Raw genomic sequence first — 20115 nt, 5'->3', positions numbered from 1 at the left:
AACTTTCTACTTTTAAAATTTTATACTTGGCCCTAAACACCTCAGAGAAAAACTTTCCGATCACATTGTCACTTTAGATGACATCACCCTGGCTTCCAGTCCCACTGTGAGGAACCTTGGAGTTACTTTTGACCAGGAAATGTCATTTGATTCACACATAAAACTCATTTCCAGAACAGCCTTCTTCCACCTGCGGAACATTATGAAAATTAGAAACATTCTGTCTTTCCAGGATGCTGAAAAACTAGTTCATGCTTTTGTTAAATCGAGATTAGGTTACTGTAACTCCTTATTATCAGGATGTTCTAACAAGTCTGTTAGAACCCTTCAGTTCATTCAAAATGCTGCAGCACGAGTTCTGACAGGAACTAGAAAGAGAGATCATATAACTCCAGTGTTAGCTTCTCTACACTGGCTCCACCCACAGTTTAGAATTCAATTTAAAATCCTCCTCCTCACGTACAAACGCTTAATGGACAGGTTGGAGAAGTTGAGCCACTGCACTCGTTCCTGCAGAACCATAATCCCCATCGCTCGTCCCGTGACCTGGACCGTGCAGCGCTGGACGCGAAGACACGGATCAGTGATGACCGGTATCTCCTCCCACATGACAGGGTCCTGAGTTTTCCCAAAATCTTTGCATAACTCGGCCTGATAAGCCGCGAGCAGTGAGAGGACATTGAGTGCTCTGGCTGAGAGCGCCGCCGCTTTATAAGCCTTTTCAGTCAGGGCTGACTGAAAACGGTCAGATTTGGACGGCAGACTGGGGCTCCGGGAGGCCCACTGACCGTCGTGGGTGAAGGTTCGCTGCAACGAGTGGCTCCATCGGAGGCATACAGAGTAGACCCAGGCTCTCCATCGCTTCACAAAACGAGGGAGGAGGCTCCAGGACTCGGGCTCCTGCTGCTGTAAAGACAGGCTCTCCACGAGTGTGCAACCTCATCCAGCAGCTCTGGGAAGACGGGGGCTAAGGGCAATTTCTTCCCCTCGTAGCGGGATCTGGTGGTCTCAGCAACTACAATGGGCCAGGGTTAGCCAGCCGGGCAGCAGCGCGTTTACACAGGTCGAGCATGTCTGAGCTTGGAGGGGAGAAGCTGGCGTGCAACGGAGTGTGCCGTTAGAGTGGCACACTTTGCTGAGGTCAATGAGAATAATGACTAAACTCTTCTCCTGCACACAGTTTCCAACCTCCACACACAGTTTCTACACAAACAAATCGCTGTGGTTGTTGTCTAACCCTGTGTGTTGTTTTCATTTTCATATGACTCGCAGTTTTTCTTAAAATCACCTAAAAGCACAGGTTCGATCCACACAAACGTTCCTCCACTGTTCCTCCATGATTTTGTTATTTGTTTCTCTGGTTTTCAGTAAAACAGTATTTCTGATTCAGTGGGAGCTCAGGAACCACAGTTTGAGAACCATGGAATCTAAAGGAGTGACTGACCTGCAGGATGAAGACGGGCAGCTGTGTCAGCTCCTCGCTCACCGCGGCATGGTACTCGGTCTGACTGAAGAGCGGCGCCTCGTCGTTGCAATTCACCACCTGAACCACCAGCAGCGTCTCATTCTCCCACTTCCCGTCGGAGGCGACGAGCCTCAGCTCGTAGCGCCGTTCCGCCTCGTAGTCGAGCGGCTGAGCCACGTACACAGTCCCCACCTCTGGCTCCACGTCAAACCTGCCTGCGCTGTTCCCCGACGTGATCTGGTAACGCAGCTTGGCGTTAGCACCTGGACGAGACAGTGAGACGAGGACGGTCAGTGGGTTTGTCCCTGTTTACATTCAAGTTGGACTTTAGGTGGCACTGTATGTGTGTATGTGAGACAGTCTGACTGTGTTTACATGCAAGAGTAATCAGACTATGAATCACATGATCCAGGTATGTTAGTCTGACTAAGACGAGCTGGAGTTTAGTCTGACTAACATTTACATGACTTTAAGAAAAGTGAATTTTCCTCTTAGTCTAAAATCTGACTTTTAACATGAATGTAAACACACTGAGTGTGTGTGTCATAGAATGCTAGGCTGTTAGCCACATTAGCAGAGAGTGCACATGCATTATTGTTCACATAACTACCGACAGTATATTACTATCTATAGCATCTCATCCTGTGTGTCCTGGGGAGGTTTTAAAATACTGACTCTGTCTTTCTCTAACACACACTAACGCACACACACACACACACTCACACACCCACGTGTGAGACAGTGTGTGTGACAGTACTCATCAACCAGTAGAACAGGGGACTTCGGCATCGTTAAACAAACACAAACAGGGGACTCACCGTTGAACAGGGGACATTTTTCAGGTCCCCTCTTTGTCATGCTTTAAAACAACCTAAAATCATGTCTAAGATGCTTTTTTAATATTAAGCAAAGTGGGGACTTGGAAGTATGTCAGTGTTAAAGCTCATACTCAGCAGCACTCCTGGTGGCTCGAGCAGGGATTTTAACACATCATTCACACACGTCGTTTCTTAAAGAGGACATATTATGCAAAATCAACTTTTTAACCATTTCAGTACTTATATTTGGGACTCTGGAGGCCCTACCAGTCGCCAAAATGTGGAAAAATAATACTCAGTCATGTTTTCGTGGTCCCCCTTAGTGTAAGTATAGGCGATAAAACGCTCAATGTTGAATTCCCTGCGCTTATGACGGCAGCATGCGCATTTCACCGCGAATGTTACCGCCCACCAGTAAGTTTACTTCGCGAGCTCCACCTTAGCTCCACCTTGTCCCTGCGAGAGTGCAGGCGAGGGAGGAAGAGCGGTATTATGTCAACGCGGAGGGACAAGTGTGCTGTTGGTGGCTGCACAGTGGAGCACAGTGTTTTACAGAGGATTTTATATATGAAGCTAATGTGCCGGATAAAGTCAGCAAACGTGTGTTTGTGTGTTCGCACCACTTCACATCAGACTGCGGCCAGCGGTCGCCGTATTTAGTCAGCGACGTACAAACACACACATTGTTAAGAAAAGGTCACATAGAGCTCATAACTGACCATTCTGACACGTCCTAATTAAACATATTTGTTCAGTACGTCCTCCATGACCGGAGCACAGACTCAGTCTGATACAGTCACATACAGCAGCAGTTTATGCAGCTTGCCGCTGACAATCAGCGGTGGCGATCAGCGGTGCTGCACTCTCTGTGAAGCTGTGCTGCACTCTCTGTGATAATCAGTTAGGGGCATAGGGACTGCCTAAACTGTCACTGTATGTGTGAGTGTCGTCACGGGAACAGACCTCCGACACATGGATACTCCGACACCGGAGCTGGTCAGCGGTGGCGAGGTCTCCGGAGCACATGCTCCGGTCTGATACACTCACATACAGCAGCAGTTTATGCAGCGATCAGCGGTGAATCAGTGGTGCTGTTCCTAAGTGTTTTTAACTGATTTACAGTTGGACAGTGTTTGGCTCGATCCTTATGTAGGACGTCTCTTCCTGTGACGGCACTCTCGCTGTTTTCTGCGCACGCTGCCATGTTGATATTGTCAGAGAATTAGTGGAGGGAGGGGGAGACGAATAGAGCTGTAAAGGGCTGTAAAGAGGACAAATTAGAAACCCCCTGGAAGAAGTGGGTGTGTGTTTGCCTGTGTCTCATTTGCATATAAAGGGACCATGCACGAAAACCGAGCGTTCTGAAAGGGGCGGGTTTAGCAGGATTATTGAACTGCTATGATTCTTCATCCTTATGGTATTTTGACCAAAGCATGTCACTGACATATTCATTAGGACACCAGGGAACTACTTTAATGGGGGAAATAGGGTATAATATGTCCCCTTTAACACTCCTCCATTGTCTGAATGGCTCGCAGCCCCAGACATTCTTTCAGATAGTAGCAGGACTATTAAACTACTTAGTGAAGAAACCTGTCTATTGAAACACAATCTGTTGTTTTTGAAACAAAATATAAAGGTTCAGCTTTAGGAGATTTCAAGAAGATAAGTTTCAAGCTTGACACTGTATTAAAATAAAGTTCTACCCAGAAAGCAGGAGACCAATATGTATTTTAATATATTAAAAAGAAAAAGAAAGGGATAACATTTGAAATAAAATGGTCAGAAGAATTAACCTTTATTTTCTATTTTAAATAAGCACTAACATATTTAGAGTCTGACTTAATATTCAATTTTGACAAGAACGTTTGAAAATTTTCAGCCCCAAAATACTCACCAAACCAGTTTTCACAAGGCCTGGATGTCAGTTTTGAACTTGTGTGCTCAGTCTTTACTTAAAGGAATACAATTTGTTTGTTGTTGTTCATTACAGAAAAATTTCCACACTTGTATAGCATGGAACGACACAAGTCCGCCGTTGGCTGGCGAATAATGACACGAGTCCCCTCTTGTATAGCACAGAGCGACATGCACACTCCAGCATGGGTGAAAAGAAGAAATAAGCATGATTATTTAAAACATAACTCAATATCTCAACCAAATAATTCAAGAATGAAACATGATTAGTTATTATGTTCTTTGTTTTTTTTGTTTTGAATACAGTATAATTGCTCTATTTTAGCGGAATTAAAATGATGGGCTACCCACAGGGCGAGGGAGTGATAATTATCTGAAAATCTAAAAATGGGGAAAGAAAAGAAAAATTATAAAATGGTTTATAGCCAGATCTTCTACACTTATCGGAATTATTTTTATTTGTTCATTTGTATTAGAGCAAAGGTCCACACTTAGATAGTGTGGAACGACACAAGTCCACTGTTGATTGGCTCATTGTGTGAACTGTTGGGGTTCTCTGCTCTCCTTGATGTTGTCTATGTACAGTGCCTTGAGATAATGTATGTTATGATTTGGCGCTATACAAATAAAATTGAATTGAATTGAATAATGACACAAGTCAGCATGGAACGATACTTACACTCCAAAATGGATGAATAACAGAAAAAAGCAAAATGAATAGTAGTTTTTTGTTTGTTTTGTTTTTTAGTCACAGCTCAAGTATGTCTTGAGACAGTGGTTTATTAAGTTTTTTGTAAAACACATACAGGCTAAAAGTGCATTTTCTACCCAGTTTCAAGCTGAAGACTGTTAAATAAAGGCCTTGCCCATACAAGGCAGCAGAGTAATTTAGTATTTAAAAATCTAGAAAAGCAAGTAACAACAAAACAACCAGCATTCAGGTAGAAATACAATGGGCAGAACTACGATAATGTCTTAGAATTTCATTTTTAATCACTCTAACATCAGACTTTTAAAAATGTTCAGTCCTAATAAACTCCTGATGCATTTTTTTAAAGTCCTAGCTTCCAGTCAGTTTTAAAAAAATGTAATTTATGCCTAAAATAATCTGCAAATATAAGAATGTAATTTGCTTTTTAATACACATTACAGAAAAAGTCCACCCCTGTACTGTATGGCATTGGTTAGTAAATAATGACACAAGTCCCCTCTTGGATAGCATGGAGTGATACTTACACTCCAAAATGGATGAATAACAGAAAAAAGCTAAAATGAATAGTAGTTTCTTGTTTGTTTTTTTGCAGCTTTGTAGTCTCCTGAGATATGATTTATTATGTTTTTTTGTAACGAAACACAAAGACTTCCTGGCCAGTTTGATTCAAGTTAAATTAAGGGCAACCCATGAGGCAGCAGAGAATTTGTAAAACTTATAAGAAAAAAGTTACAGTAAAACCATGAACAATAAAATGAAAATGGGCAATGGTAAGCTGATTTCTTTTAATTTTTAATGTAACGTCTGACTTTCACAAGACCCTTAAATATTATTAAGTTCTAAAAATCTTTAATGTTCATATCACATGCTCCTATAACCACAAAAAGAAAAGACATCAAGAAATGCATATTGTTTCAAAGCCAAAGTTTATTTATTTACATTAAAACCTATATAGACACTTTCTACATGATATACTATAAAGACATATCACATGGAAAATCTCATAAGCTCACTATAAGAGCCATTCACTGATGCTCCGTTTATGTGAACTACCAATGTTATGACCCTTACGTTGATGATCTGTTTACATGAACTATATGTGTTGTGACACTTAACACTGATGCTCTGTACTGCAAGTTCCCAGTATTTATGCACATAACACTGATAATCCATGATGTGAACTCCCAGAATTCAGTCACAGAATGTTGATGATCCATATTGCAAGCTAATACATTTGACACAAATTTCTCTTGATAGCTATTATCTTATTGTGCACAAAGTATTTAATTGCCTTCCAGTCTCTTCCTTTATCCCGGAGAATCTGATTTTCATTCATTTTTTGAAGGAAGTCCTTAAAATGGTGTTCAATGATAAGTCTCTCGAGTTGGTACCAGGGATTTCTGAATTTCCCTATAAATAAGTAAATAAAAAAAAAATTAAATGTCCACCATTAATTCTTAACAAATGTCAAGGTTTTCCATGGATACAGTACTTTTTAGAGTCAACAGAATGACATACCCTTTTTTATGTCCCCAAGTGCCTTTCTTGAGGTAGCAGCCTTTTCTTCAGACTGTTTTGGATATCAGCCCTTCCTCTAGAATGTGCATCTTCTGACTTTCCTGAAATCACATAAGTGGCAGTGTTAGAGGCGGAGCTGAAGTCCATGAACAGGATCCAGGCATACTTCCCTGGTTGATCAAGGATGATGCAGGATAAAGTGCAGTGATATGTTGATTACATCATCGGCCGACCCGTTGGCCCAGTAAGCAAACTGCAGGGGGTCCAGCAGGGGCTCACTGATGACCTTCAGGTGGCTCAACACCAGTCTCTCAAAGGATTTCATGACCACAGATGTCAGAGTGACAGGCCTGTAGTATTTAATCGTGTGATGTCAGGCTTCTTAGGGACCGGGATGATAGTGGAGCATTTGAAGCAGGAGTGCACAGCTCTTGAGCCTTCCTGGTTTTCAACCTCAGGAAGAGTCTGCACACATTCTCCTCACAGATCTTTAGTGTCGATGGGGGGTCAGAGGGGACAGGGGTGGGGGCTGCACGCATTCCTTTTGTGGAGGTGAGTAGAGAAGGTGAGCTGTTGGGAGGTGTGAAGTGCTGCTTTTAAAACCTGCTGGGGGGATGGGCTCATGTAGTTGGTAATATGCTGAAAGCCTCACCAGACTGTTGTTGGTTAGCTGAAAGCTATTATTTAGCTCTCCCTGTAGCTCCTCTTAGCTACCCTGATCTCATTGGTCAGTTTGTTCCTGGACTGCTTGTGCTTTTCCTAAAACAAATGACATTGACAGCAGGAAATTACTAATTTTAAGTATACAAGTACTTAAAAGTATTTGAACATGACATTGTCTTTACATATAATGTGGGCTATATTAATCCTAGCTTCAATTCTTCTTCAAGGGTAGAGTTAGTCACAATATGCTAAAAAGGATTCATGCCAGCTTGCAAAGTTTCAAAGGATTATGCAAATCTACAATATTGGTTAGGAAGAGAGTTGTCCTCACTAGTTAAATGATGAAACTCCTGAGATATAGTGTAAGAAAATTTATAAATATAAATACATGTCCATGGACAGTTGGGATATCCGTAATCGTACACGATTTCTTCTCCTGCGTTTATTTTTGTGATTTCAAATGCATAGAGATGTGGGCTTTTCTATTCATCAATGATTTGTTGGTCACATAGACACAGACAAGAATCAATCACATTCTGTGTTCATTTGAAACAATACTTATACTGTTCAGTATAGTATTTTATATGGCATAATTGAAACAGATGATAAATAAACATAGTGACTATAGAACTTACTAGTTTTATTTTGCAGTTTGGTGAGATGTGATCGTCATTTATGAATCTCCCCAGTCTTGCTGTTTCCTTACTGCCATCAACACTGCAAAGTGAAATTTTTTTTTTCTGTTTAGAAACATTGTAAAACAAAGCTGAATTATCTCAAGAAGTTAGAATATTATTTCTATTGTTCTTACCAGAAGGTCTGTCCCTGAAAGAGTATAAATACAAAAATGCTGCATCTGCATCTGATTAGTTTGAGCTGGAGATAAGTCTTCTGATTTACTCGAGCAAGAATTCTCCTGGCTCAATAATTGTGGTGGCACCATAACCTGAACAAAGGTTGTTAAACAGATTAGACTTACATTCATTCATATTTAGCTCTTGAATATAAGTATTTATGAGCATAGGTTTAAAGAAATGTTACCACATATCATGAACAACCAACACTATCTTAATGCATGATAAATTTCTGTGCTTTGAGTTTGAATTAAGAAAAGGCTTGCTTTGTAAACAATTACTGTAGCCTAGCAATATAATTACATTACAATTCCGTACATGGTTTATAATGGCAGTGACTATTAATTTAAATGTTCAATTCATTCGTATCATTCTTACACAAACACATCACAATATTACAACTATGAACTATGACATGTATGTTCATGGGATTTAATTGTCAGCACCGTAGGAAAGACAAAGCAAGTGGTGTGTGTGTGTGTTGCCCTCTCTTTATCTCACCAATGACAGTCACACATATGATACCATGATTTATATTGTAACAATATCCACTTCCACTTCCTGCCTAACAATTATCAGAATTAATCTAAAGATTTTTTCTTTGACATTTTGACAAGAAGTATTGATAAGATAATCCTTTATTCTAAAAACATACTTTTTTCCTTGTTGATGAATTTCTTCTGAAATGTGTCTTTATCTTGTCCAGAGGCAATGAAGTGCAGGGCTTCCTTTTCAGGATATACCCTCGTGGATGTCATTTTTCTGGGAAACATTTGAGAACATACATGATAAACTGTCTTGACCAACAACAATTTTATTTAAAATGATATATGATGAAAAACATGATCTTTTGAGTAACTCTGGGAAAGGCCATGATGCTACCAGTATTTCTTAACATAGTTATACCAACATACTGAATTGACAGATCCATGGGGGATTTGTAAAGATTAGGAACTTACCTCTTGTTTTAAAGATTGAAGACAGAAATCGAGAAGATGTAGTACAAGGTTGAGTTTCCTTCTCCAAAAACTTGCAGTGGTCAAAATGTTGCAACAAAGCTGGCTGTGAACCTTCAGTGAGGAGTATACATACTCAGTCCCAAACAGCTATCTGGGCAGTGATTGGCTGTCAGGATCAGACATCAACTGCTGTCTATAGATGAAACCATAATGCAAATGTTCTCTGGCCATGGAATTGTCAAGCTTCCTCCATGTAAATGAACGGTGCATCAGAGCAGGTCAGACATGCTGCTCTAAACTCTATTGTTGTGAAATGGGCCTTTATCTGGCCAGACATATGACAGTTTCCTGTGCATGGGCAGATGAGACAGAGACGCTGAAAATTCTTCAATTTACTGAGACTGTTACAAGTACAAGTAGTGGAAAAGTTAGAGACTGAACTGAAACATTTAATCAGACCAATAAGTTGCTGTAGCATAAGATTTTCAGTGGCTGATGTGGACAATTGGAAGACAGAAAGGCTTGCATGGCCACCATGACAATATTACTTGTCATTTAGCAGACGCTTTTTATCCAAAGCGACTTACAATGGAATCAAGTACAATTAGCCAGGGGTGGAATCGAACTTGTGACCATGATGTCTTTGGTACACAAGGTAGGGTCTTAACCACTGAGCCACTCCACCCCCACTTATGTCTCAATATTAACCTCAAAACTTAAATCACACTCTTTGAAGAAATTTGTCCCTTAAAGTAGTAATTTAAATGATATGAAATGTTGGTTGTTTTTTGGAGATAGTATGAATATGTTTCATATAATTCTGTAGTTAATTGTGGATAGAAACAGCAGAGATCATAACTTTTAATGTTGAATTGTGGTGAGTGGTGTAATTTATGCAACTATACATGCCTAAGCATGTGGACATGTTTCCAGGTTGTAAAGAGGACCTTTCATGGAGAATTTTGTTTTGAACTCTGACTCTAAATAGTTCCACTTGGGTTGTAAAGAATTACAAACAGTAAGTCCCCTCTTTGTTAGGACAAAATGACCCTTATATTACAGACATATAAGACATATACGGACCTATTTTATACCACCAACAATCACAAACCTGTCCCTCAGAAAAAGTGGATGCTTCTGTTAAAACAGCGTAGCAATGGTGTAGATGGGGAGAAAGTGCCAGTGCACCTGGCATGTCAGGGGAATGAGAGAATGAGAGAAAACATTATATTTCATCTGACCTCACTATATCCATGAATGACTTTAACATTTCTGACTTAAATTTAACTTTGAGAATTTTTTTTAATTATTATTATTATTATTATTAATCCCAGATAAAAGTCAATTTTATAACACATGTCAAGTGTGAAGCAGAGAGGTTGAAGATGGAGATAGGTAACATATACAGACATATACACTTATACACAGAGATTCCTTCACTGACATTAGACTGCTGTGCTTGTGTTTAATGTGCACGTATACATGGGGAGACAAAACATTATGAGCATTCAACGCTCCTATGATTCATTAAGAGACTAAATGCAACACCTTTGCTCGCTGCACCTTTCTTTGCACTGGGTTTATGCACAGTTTAAAAGTGGACTTGGAAGTCCCCTCTTTGTTAGAACTAAATGACATGAGTCCCCTGTTAGATGGTAAGGAGCAACATTCACACGCCTATAGTACAAAAAAAGACACCTATCTTATACCACCAACAATCACAAACTTGTCCCTCAGCAAAAGATGCTTCAGCATAGCAATGGTGTCGATGGGGAGACACATCATTATAACCCACGTTGGAACGTGCAGCAGCACTCCCCTTCTCTACATGGCTCTAAATGCCCTTCTCTACATGGCTCTACATGATTCTTCTCATGTAGAGCCAACCTGAGAAGGGGCATTAAGCGGGCAAAAGCAGCGTACACCAGGAAAATCGAGGGGCACTTCGCAGAGGGGGGGCCACACGGTGGTGTAGTGGTTAGCACTCTCGCCTTGCAGCGAGAAGACCCGGGTTCGAGCCCCGGTTGGAACAAGGGTCTTTCTGCATGGAGTTTGCATGTTCTCCCCGTGTGTGCGTGGGTTCTCTCCGGGTTCTCCGGCTTCCTCCCACAGTCCAAAAACATGCAATGTGGGGATTAGGTAAATTGGAAACTCTAAATTGACCGTAGGAGTGAGTGTGAAAGTGAATGGTTGTTTGTCTCTAGTTGTGTGTGGCCCTGCGATGGACTGGCGAACTGTCCAGGGTGTACCCCGCCTATCGCCCGATGTAGCTGAGATTGGCACAGCACCCCCCGCGACCCTCTGGTGGAGGATAAAGCGGTTAGATGATGACTAACTGACTTCGCAGAGGGGAACCCCCGATCGCGCAACACCCGCGCCACGGTGCACATCATCAGAGCATGACAACTACGAGCACAGATATGAGCCAGTGCACTGCAAAACCTGGAGTGGATCACAGTGTCCTCCTGTCTCTGAACAAACAGGACTCTACAAATCATATCCTCTTTGAACAATTAAATGTACAGTCTTTATCCAATAAATCTGGATTTATTCACGAACACATTAAGGACAAGGGGCTGGGCATTCTCTGCCTCACCGAAACGTGGCAGCAGCCTGAAGTTTATTCAGCTCTAAATGAGGCTTGACCCTCTGGGTATAATTACTTGAGCAAAGCCCGTACAACTGGCCGTGGTGGTGGCTTCGTTGTTTTACACCACAGTGACATTGAATTGAGCCTTCTGTCTGCCCCAAATTTCTGTTCCTTTGAAAATCTGGTACTCAAATGCAAACACCCTCTTAATGTAACAATAGCTCTTATTTATCGTCCTCCAAAATCAATACAATAACTTTTAGGAATCTAAATAACATCGATTCCCCCTCTTTCAGTCATCATCTCCAGCTTCTTCTCCCACCTACATCCTCCTCAGTCTCCAACCTCGTGAATTTTTACAACAACAGTCTATCCTCCATCCTGGACTCTCATGCACCATTGAAAAAAACGGACAGTCTCCTTCTCCCGGTCTGCCCCATGGTACACAAAGGAGCTGAGGCAAATGAAAAGGTCAGGCCGTGTCCTGGAGCGAGCCAGTGTAACATATGGCCTGACGGTGCATAAGTTGGCCTACCGGGAACATCAAAGATGTTACGCTAAAGCCCTTTCTGATCTGGACCTGATCAGAACACTATTCCACAATCACCAACAATAACCCAGGTAACTCCAAGCAGCTCTTCTCTACAGTAAATCACATTCTCAAACCTCAGATCACTCCATACTACACTCATACAGACAGTAACTGCAACAAGTTCCTTGAATTTTTCACCTCCAAAATTGACAATATCCACTCATCTATCATAAAAACGCATAGTCCCATTCAAAACATCCCAGCAACTTTCAGCACACAACATTTCTCACATTTCATCCCCACAACGCAGCAGGAGGTCGAGAAGATCATCCGCAGATCCAAACCATCCACCTGCTCTCCTCTGCTCAAAACACACAACCATTCCATTACCCCTCTCATAACAAAAAATCACCATTGACCACAACATCCTCCTCCATCGTCTCCAGCACTTCATCGGCCTCTCTGACACTGTCCTTCATTGGTTCTGCTTCTATCTCACTGACAGGGCCGAGCATGTGGTCCTGGGGGATGCTAAATCTCGCCCCCACACTGTCACCTGTGGGGTCCCCCAGGGCTCCGTGCTCGGTCCAACCCTCTTCACCATTTACATGCTTCCCCTCGGGTGTGTTGTCAGCAGGCATGGAATTAATTTCCACTGCTATGCTGACGACACACAACTCTACCTTAAGGTCTCCCCCTCTGGGTCCCCCTCTGCCACTGTTGCTCGTCTCGGCTCCTGCCTGGAGGAGATAAACTTTGTAACATCTCCAAACTCCGTTCTCTCCCTTCCAGCTGCAGAGAAAGTCGTCCATGCCTTTGTCTCTTCCAGGTTGGATTACTGTAATGCACTCCTCATCGGGATCCCTGGCAGGAGCCTCAAAAAGCTCCAGTATGTTCAGAACAGCACTGCCAGGGTCCTGATGAGGGTGCAGAAGTACAAGCACATCACCCCCATCCTCCGCTACCTTCACTGGCTCCCTATCTCCGCCCGCATTGAGTACAAGGTCCTCCTGCACACACACCACTGTCTGCATGGTGATGCCCCCACTTCTCACTGACCTCCTCACACCACACACGTCAGTCTGGACCCGGTCAGGTCAACAGCAACGTCTGCTCGCACCCAGGACACGGCTCAAGACCATGGGGGACAGAGCTTTCGAAGCTGCCGCTCCCCGTCTGTGGAATGCCCTTCCTGACCACCTCAGGGCTCCACAGACGGAGGATGCTTTTAAAAAAGAACTCAAAACCTAACTTTTTAGAAAAGCATACAGCTAATTTTTTTTATTTCTTTTTTTGTTTTTTACTCTGTAGCACTTTGAGATTTGATGTTCGAATGTAAAGTGCAATACAAATAAAATCTATTATTTTATGAATCAGAGCACCATGGGCATGAAAACCCAGCAGGTCGGACAGAGCTGAGCGTTTGAGTTTGAGAACTTCAATATGTTCTCGATCTCCTGTGGAGTCTGCTCGGTTTTGCAGTTCCACCACTTCTCTCTCCAGATCTCTCATGACACTGAGAGTGTACTGCAAGCAAAGCTGTTTGATCTGAACCTTTCCCACATCCCACCACTGCTGCAGAGAACAATACTCAGACAGACCTGGAACGACCTCGCTCACACTCTGGAGAAGAGAATTCCCCGTACTGTCCCTGTGACTTAAAACCAGCTCCCCATTCCGCTCCCTTCTCCAGTCACACTCATTGTCAGAGGTGCTGTGTGTCTCCTGAATAAAAGTGACATTTAGTTGTTTAGTTTGGATCAAATTAAAAAGTGCAGCTCTCTTTGTGTCCCGACGAGCACCGTTAATGTTTAAAGAGCCCAGTTTGATTTCACACATGATTAAAGCAGATTTACAGCCCAGCGGAATCATCTTTATTGCGGACACGAGTCTCCCGTGCCGCGACAGTTCCTTCATCAGAGACTTGTTACTTAGAAACGGCGGTACGTTTGAAATAATTTAGTGAACCGTCCACCACCACACAGCTCTCAACCAGTTCATTAGCTTTGTCAGTGCTGTCCAAAAAAATTACGACAGCACTGTTCATTCTTGAGGCGGATTTTACTCTGCTGTAGCCCACGACTGCACCCACAGCGAAGCCACGCCTCCCCTGACACGCCGACATCCGGACACAGTCTAACGGCATGTTGGCGAGTCAGTTTCTCCAGCCCGGAGACTCCAGGTGCGGCCATTACCTGCAGGACTGCTGCAGCACCAAACACAAATAACTCTAAAACTATAAACTGTTAACAACTCAAAATCAGTGGTCACAAAAGAAAAATGAAATATCAACAAAAACCACCAAGCAGCAAAAAAGAAGAGGATAGAATAAGTCAGGAAAGTTTCACTCAGAGAGAGAGAGAGCGAGAGACTGAGAGAGACAGAGAGACAGAGAGAGAGACAGAGAGAGAGAGAGACAGAGAGAGACTTTTTTTTGACTTTTTAACACAATATTTATTTTTCCATTTAACATAAAATAAGTTACTGACAAATGTAGAGGTATGGATGAATAATAAATATAAATATAAATATCACAAGCAACCAATTAAGTGATTAATCAATTAATCAACCAATCAATTAATTAATCAATCAAAAACAATCGAGCGATCAAAACGAAAACAGATATTCAACTACTCACATACACACATAGACACTCTCACCCTCTCACACACAGTTAAAAATGAAGGACCAGTGAACCGTCTTCTGCCAGTGAACATAAAACCTGTCTGATTGCCCACTGAGACCTGAAGGCGTCCAGCTGCCCAGTCAAAGCACAGAAGGCGTGTTCCACTCTAAGACGAGTGGCCACCAGGCCCTTCAGGCTCTGGACCACATCGGTCCAGCTCTGACTAGATAGCTGACTCCTCCTGGTCCTCCAGATTGCCAACTTGGCCATTCCTAACAGGAAGTTGACCAAAACCAGGGTGTGCTTGTTGCTGGCTCTGTATTTAGGGCCAAAGACAAAGAGAGGGGAAGCAAAAGCTAACCCCAGAGGCTCCACCCACTCATGCAGTAGTTTGAATAAGCTCTCCAGTCGAGGACAGAGCAGCACCAGATGTTCCAGGGTCTCCCCCCGCTGGCAGAAAGGACATCCCTCCCCAGTGTTTGGATCAAGGCGAGCTATGTGTCTGTTTGTAGCTTTTGCTCCATGTATGATCCTCCACTGGAGGTCCCCCACCCGTTTCTCAACGGGGGGCTTATACAGGAGCCTCCAGTTACCTTCAGAGACAGTTCCTGCAGAAAACACCCGGGTCCATCTGGACTCCAGGACACCAGCCAGCGAGCACAGGTTCAGAACCTTCACACAGCTTAGATAGAGCTGCTTCTTGTCACAGGAGCTGAAAACTCCTAGTGCTGGTGTTTTCAGAGACAGAAGCAGCCCACGCTGTTCTGTCCACCCGTCTACAGCAGGACTGACAGACAGGGAGGGGAAGACGTATTCACAGTCATCATCCCATTGGTCAGTCAGAGTACGGTTCATTGTGAAAGCTCTGAGCGGCACAGACAGACACTGCCAGACGTCCTCCACAATCTTCTGCAGAACTCTGGAAGACCTGATGTCCGTGATCTCACAGAGATCATGTTGGGAGGCTTTGGCGAGATGACCCAGTTTTATTATTCCAGCCTCAACAAACTTAGTCCTGGTGGCAGAAGACAGTGTGTGTGTGGGCAGAAACCTGTTGAAGAAAAGTGGTTCCTCATATAACCACCTTCCGGGTGTGGGGTCAGGAGTTCTGGTGATGGTTAGTGTCTGCCAGGCATTGATCATAGAACTGTAAAAAGGTGTAAGTCTAGTCAGATCGGCCTCCGACGTTTCCATTAGGAAGAGCTGCTTGTCCAGCCCCAGACGTCCGGCTCTCCTCAGCAGGATATGTGCGGTGGAGAACCAGCAGAGGTTGCTGCCGTACAGCAGCCTCTGTGCAGCCTTCAGCCTGAAGGCAGCGGTTCTGGACACAGCGTCAATAAGTCCCTGTCCCCCCTCTGCCACAGGAAGGTACAGGGCCGATGCCTTCAGTCAGTGTTGACCAGACCAGAAGAAGTTGACTAGGAGCCGCTGCACTTCCTCCAACAGCCCCGATGGTGGCGTCAGAACCGCCAGCCTGTGCCACAGAGTCGAGGCAACCAGGTTGTTAGCTATCAGGGCTCTGCCTCTGTATGACAACTGAGAGAGCAGCCATTTCCATTTAGACAACTTAGCTTCAACCTTGTCCAGCACTCCCACCCAGTTCAGTCTCTGCACCTCTCTACTGCCTAAGTGGATCCCCAAAACCCTGATCCCCCCCGCCCCCACTGGAGATTACCCGAAAGACCAGGAAGAGTACCAGGGTCCCAGCGACCAAGCAAACAGGCCCCACTTTTCCCCCAGTTCACTTTGGCAGAAGACGCTCTTTCATATGGCGACAGGCTACTTTGTAGTTCCTGAGCTTCTCTCTGGTCTTTAATAAAAACATTAACGTCGTCCGCATAGGCTGACACAACAACTGGAGGACTCTGGCCCAGCTCGGCCAGAACCAGACCCCCCAGCCTGCTCCTCAGCCTATGCAGAAGGGGCTCGATGGTGATGCTGTAGAGCTGTCCTGTGATGGGGCAGCCCTGTCTGATCCCTCTCCTGACTGGAATGGGACGGCTCAAGCCTCCCCTCACCTTCACCACACAACATGCCTCGGAATACAGCAGCTGCACCCAGGACAGGAAACTCCCACCAACACCAAAGGCCTGCAGGGTGGAGAACAGGAAGTTGTGGTCCATGCGGTCGAACGCTTTCTCCTGGTCAAGAGAGACCAGACCAGTCTTCAGCCCCTCCATTTCACAAATGTCAAAAACGTCCCTCATTAAAAACAGGTTGTCCAGCATGGATCTCTCCGGACACAGTAAGACTGTTCTGCACCGATTAAAACCTCCAGGCATGTTTTCAGTCTGTTGGATAAAACCTTTGATAGCATAAAAGAGCCACCGGCCTCCAGTTCTTTAAAAGAGTCAAGTCTCCTTTTTTGGGGAGCAGTGAGGGGACCGCACGCCAACAGGAAACAGGAAGTATCCCCTTTTAAAAGACTCTTTAAAAACATCTAGTAGGTCCTGTCCCAGAATATTCCAGAAGTGTTTAAAAAAGTCAGCAGGTAAACCGTCCACTCGAGGAGATTTCCCTGACGCCATCTGGAACACAGCATAGGTCACCTCCTCGAGGCTGATGTCACAGTCCAGCACCTCCTGGTCTCCCACACTGAGCTGAGGAAGATGATGAAGAAGCTCTACAGCAGCCGCCTCATCACAACCGTCCGCCCTGAACAGTTCTGTGTAGAAGTCCACTGCATGCTTCCTCATCTGCGCTGCTTCTGTGGTGACTGTTCCATCAGGAAGACGGAGACACACCATCCTCCTCCTCTCTACTGCAGATCTCTCCAGGTTAAAGAAGAAGGAAGAGGGCGCGTCCATGTTCTGGAGTTTAATGAAACGAGCTCGGACTAGAGCTCCTTTAGCTCTTTCATTTAAAAGAGAGCTCAGCTCTTTTCTTTTTTCTTTAATTAAAATGTTCTGGGAGTCACTGTGTGAGACAGAGACACTCTCCCTGTCCCTGATCTCCTCCTCTAACTCCTGCACAGCTTTCTGAGTTTTCACAGTGGAGTAGGCTGAGTACTGCTGACAGTAGACCCTGATCTGGGCCTTTCCCACCTCCCACCACTGACTAAAAGAGTTAAAATCCGTCTTCTTGGATCTCCAGTACTCCCAGAACAACTTAAAATTCTCACAAAAAGTAAAATCCTGTAGCAGTTTAACATTAAAATGCCAGAAAGAGATGGATTTCTGTGTGTGGGATAAAACCAGCTCCATTAAAACTAAGTGATGGTCTGAATAAACCACAGGGAGGATCTGACAGTTAAAATCACGTGCAGTAAAAACATCAGAAAGGTCAACTCTGTCCAGACGAGCAAAACTGACTCGACCATCTGACATCTTCACCCACGTGTACTGTCTAACGTCAGGGTGTTTCATCCTCCACACGTCCACCACGTGACTCTTCTTTACAAGCTGAGATAAAAACAAGGACGACTGGAAGTGTGACTCCTCTCCTGTTCTGTCCAGAGTCACATCTGTACAACAGTTCCAGTCTCCTCCTAAAATCACACACTCTCTGTTGTCACGCTTATTCATTTCTTCTTGGTGTGTTTTAAAAACTTCTCCCCGCTCAGAGCCCTGGTTTGGTGCGTACACATTAATCAGATTAAAAGTGTGACCCTCCAGTTCAGCTTTAACCATTAAAACTCTGCCTTTGATAATCTCTGAGTTTAAAATAATCTTAACATTTAAAAGGGGAGAGAATAAAACCGCCACTCCAGCACTGAAGTTGGTGCCATGGCTGAGGACGTACTGTCCTCTCCACCATAAAGCCTAGTCTACTTCATTCCCACTATCACTGTGTGTCTCCTGGAGAAAAATGACATCCAGTCTTTTCTGTTTAAAGGTTTCAGAGACTAAAGCTCTTTTAAGTGCGTCTCTACCTCCATTAATATTTAAAGAGGCCGCTCTCAAGACCTTCATGATAGAAAAGAAAAGACAGAACAGTAAAATCCAGAAAAGAAGAAACACCAAGTGATAATTGATTATTTTTATTTTGACGCTTTAAATTTTTTCCTTTTCTTAACGTTCGCAATGTTGGAGTTTTTGCGAAGGTTTCTCACAAGTTTTTTTTAAACGAAACCTTTTCTTTTCGTTCAGCAGGTCTAAGCCCACCACCTTCTGAAGGGTGGTGGCAGAAGTTATAAACTTTCCTGTGTCGGGGAAATAGTCAGTCACATTTACTGTTTTTCCAAAGGTTTCATCTAAGAACAGATTAATCTCCTCCAGAGAATATAAATCAACATTCTGTGACACACTGTCAGTGAGAGAGGCAACATCTGACTCTGCCTCACTCACCTGATCTGTGATGTCAACTTCAGCCTCAGCCTGTTCCTCCCTGACCTCAGCTTCAGCTGACACCGGAGCGACGACACCAGGCCGCCGACACCGGGAGCCATGGACACCGGAGCGCAGACATCCGAGACACCGACACCGGGAGCCACGGACACTGGAGCGTCGACATCCGAGACACCGACACCGGCTGCCACGGACACCGGAGCGTCGACATCCGAGACACCGACACCGGGAGCCACGGACACCGGAGCGTCGACATCCGAGACACCGACATCGGCTGCCATGGACGCCGGAGCGCCGAGCCCGGCAGTCGCACCTTCCCCTGTGTTCACCTGAACAGCTGATCTTTGTCTGTGGGGACACGCAATCTTTTTATGTCCCACGTCATCACACTCAAAACACTTCATGTTTCCAGAGGAAGCATGGACCATATAAAAACCCTCCTCATGCTTCACTCTGAAGGACACGTCCAGAGTGTGAGTGGGAGAGTCCAGGAACATGAAGACCTGTCTTCTCAGAGACTGAACATGTTTCAGTTTCTGGTCCTTACAGCCCAGAGTCACAGACCGGAATGCACTCGCCATCCTCCCGAAGCGCCTCAGTTCTTGTGCTAGCGCCTCGTTGGGGATGAACGGGGGAACCACCAGAGGAGAGACCTGTATAAACTCCTCATTTACAAATAAACCGCTCTCTATGAGTGGGGGAACAAAAAGCGCCTCCTTAAAAAACACAACCACAGCTTTGTTCATACGGGACGCATACAAATGTTCCCGTGTCCCAGCTGCTCTCCTACCGCCAACAACACCTGCTCCACTGTGGTGTTCAGCTGCGGCACCAGCCGCACTCCGTGTCTCAGAGACAGAGACGGCGTCTCAGGAGACGCCATCTCCACCGTGAAACACGGAAACAGCGACACCACACACACACACACAGAGAGACACAGAGAGATAGAGACACAGAGAGAGATAGAGAGAGAGAGACAGAGAGAGACAGAGAGAGACATTAAGAGTGTAGGATGCTTTGACAATGTAAGATGAGAGAGAAGTGAAAACTGTACTGTAAAGCAGTTATGTAAATACAGACCATAATACCAACTCTTCTTCCTCTGATTGTATTTGGTAGTAACGAGGAACAAAGAGAGTTAAAGGAAATGTAGCGGAGTAAATAGTATATGTAAT

The 20115-nt window shown here is 44.2% G+C and overlaps 1 protein-coding gene and 1 long non-coding RNA gene across 4 annotated transcripts in view; both read right to left on the bottom strand.

The window, feature by feature from the left end:
- Positions 1–20115, bottom strand: part of si:dkey-22o22.2 (neural-cadherin) — an 81886-nt gene that overhangs the window by 49388 nt on the left and 12383 nt on the right. Inside the window, exon 8 of the mRNA XM_044034192.1 lies at positions 1445–1728. Coding sequence (XP_043890127.1) covers positions 1445–1728 — 284 coding nt within the window. The remainder of the gene's footprint in view (positions 1–1444; positions 1729–20115) is intronic.
- Positions 5822–9504, bottom strand: LOC122774605. 3 transcript variants are annotated; one of them, XR_006361012.1, is made up of 6 exons: positions 8603–9504; positions 7905–8039; positions 7729–7810; positions 6651–7189; positions 6431–6531; positions 5822–6322 (listed from the first exon to the last, which is right to left on the bottom strand). It is a non-coding gene; the product is annotated as an uncharacterized LOC122774605 (long non-coding RNA). The 3 variants fall into 3 exon arrangements; XR_006361011.1 differs by having other exon boundaries at positions 6431–7000; positions 7083–7189; XR_006361010.1 differs by having other exon boundaries at positions 6431–7189.

This window comes from Solea senegalensis, linkage group LG9 (assembly GCF_019176455.1).
Source record: "Solea senegalensis isolate Sse05_10M linkage group LG9, IFAPA_SoseM_1, whole genome shotgun sequence".
Taxonomy (NCBI): domain Eukaryota; kingdom Metazoa; phylum Chordata; class Actinopteri; order Pleuronectiformes; family Soleidae; genus Solea; species Solea senegalensis.
Note: the sequence above shows the minus strand (reverse complement) of the source record. Positions and strands in the feature narration are given on the sequence as shown.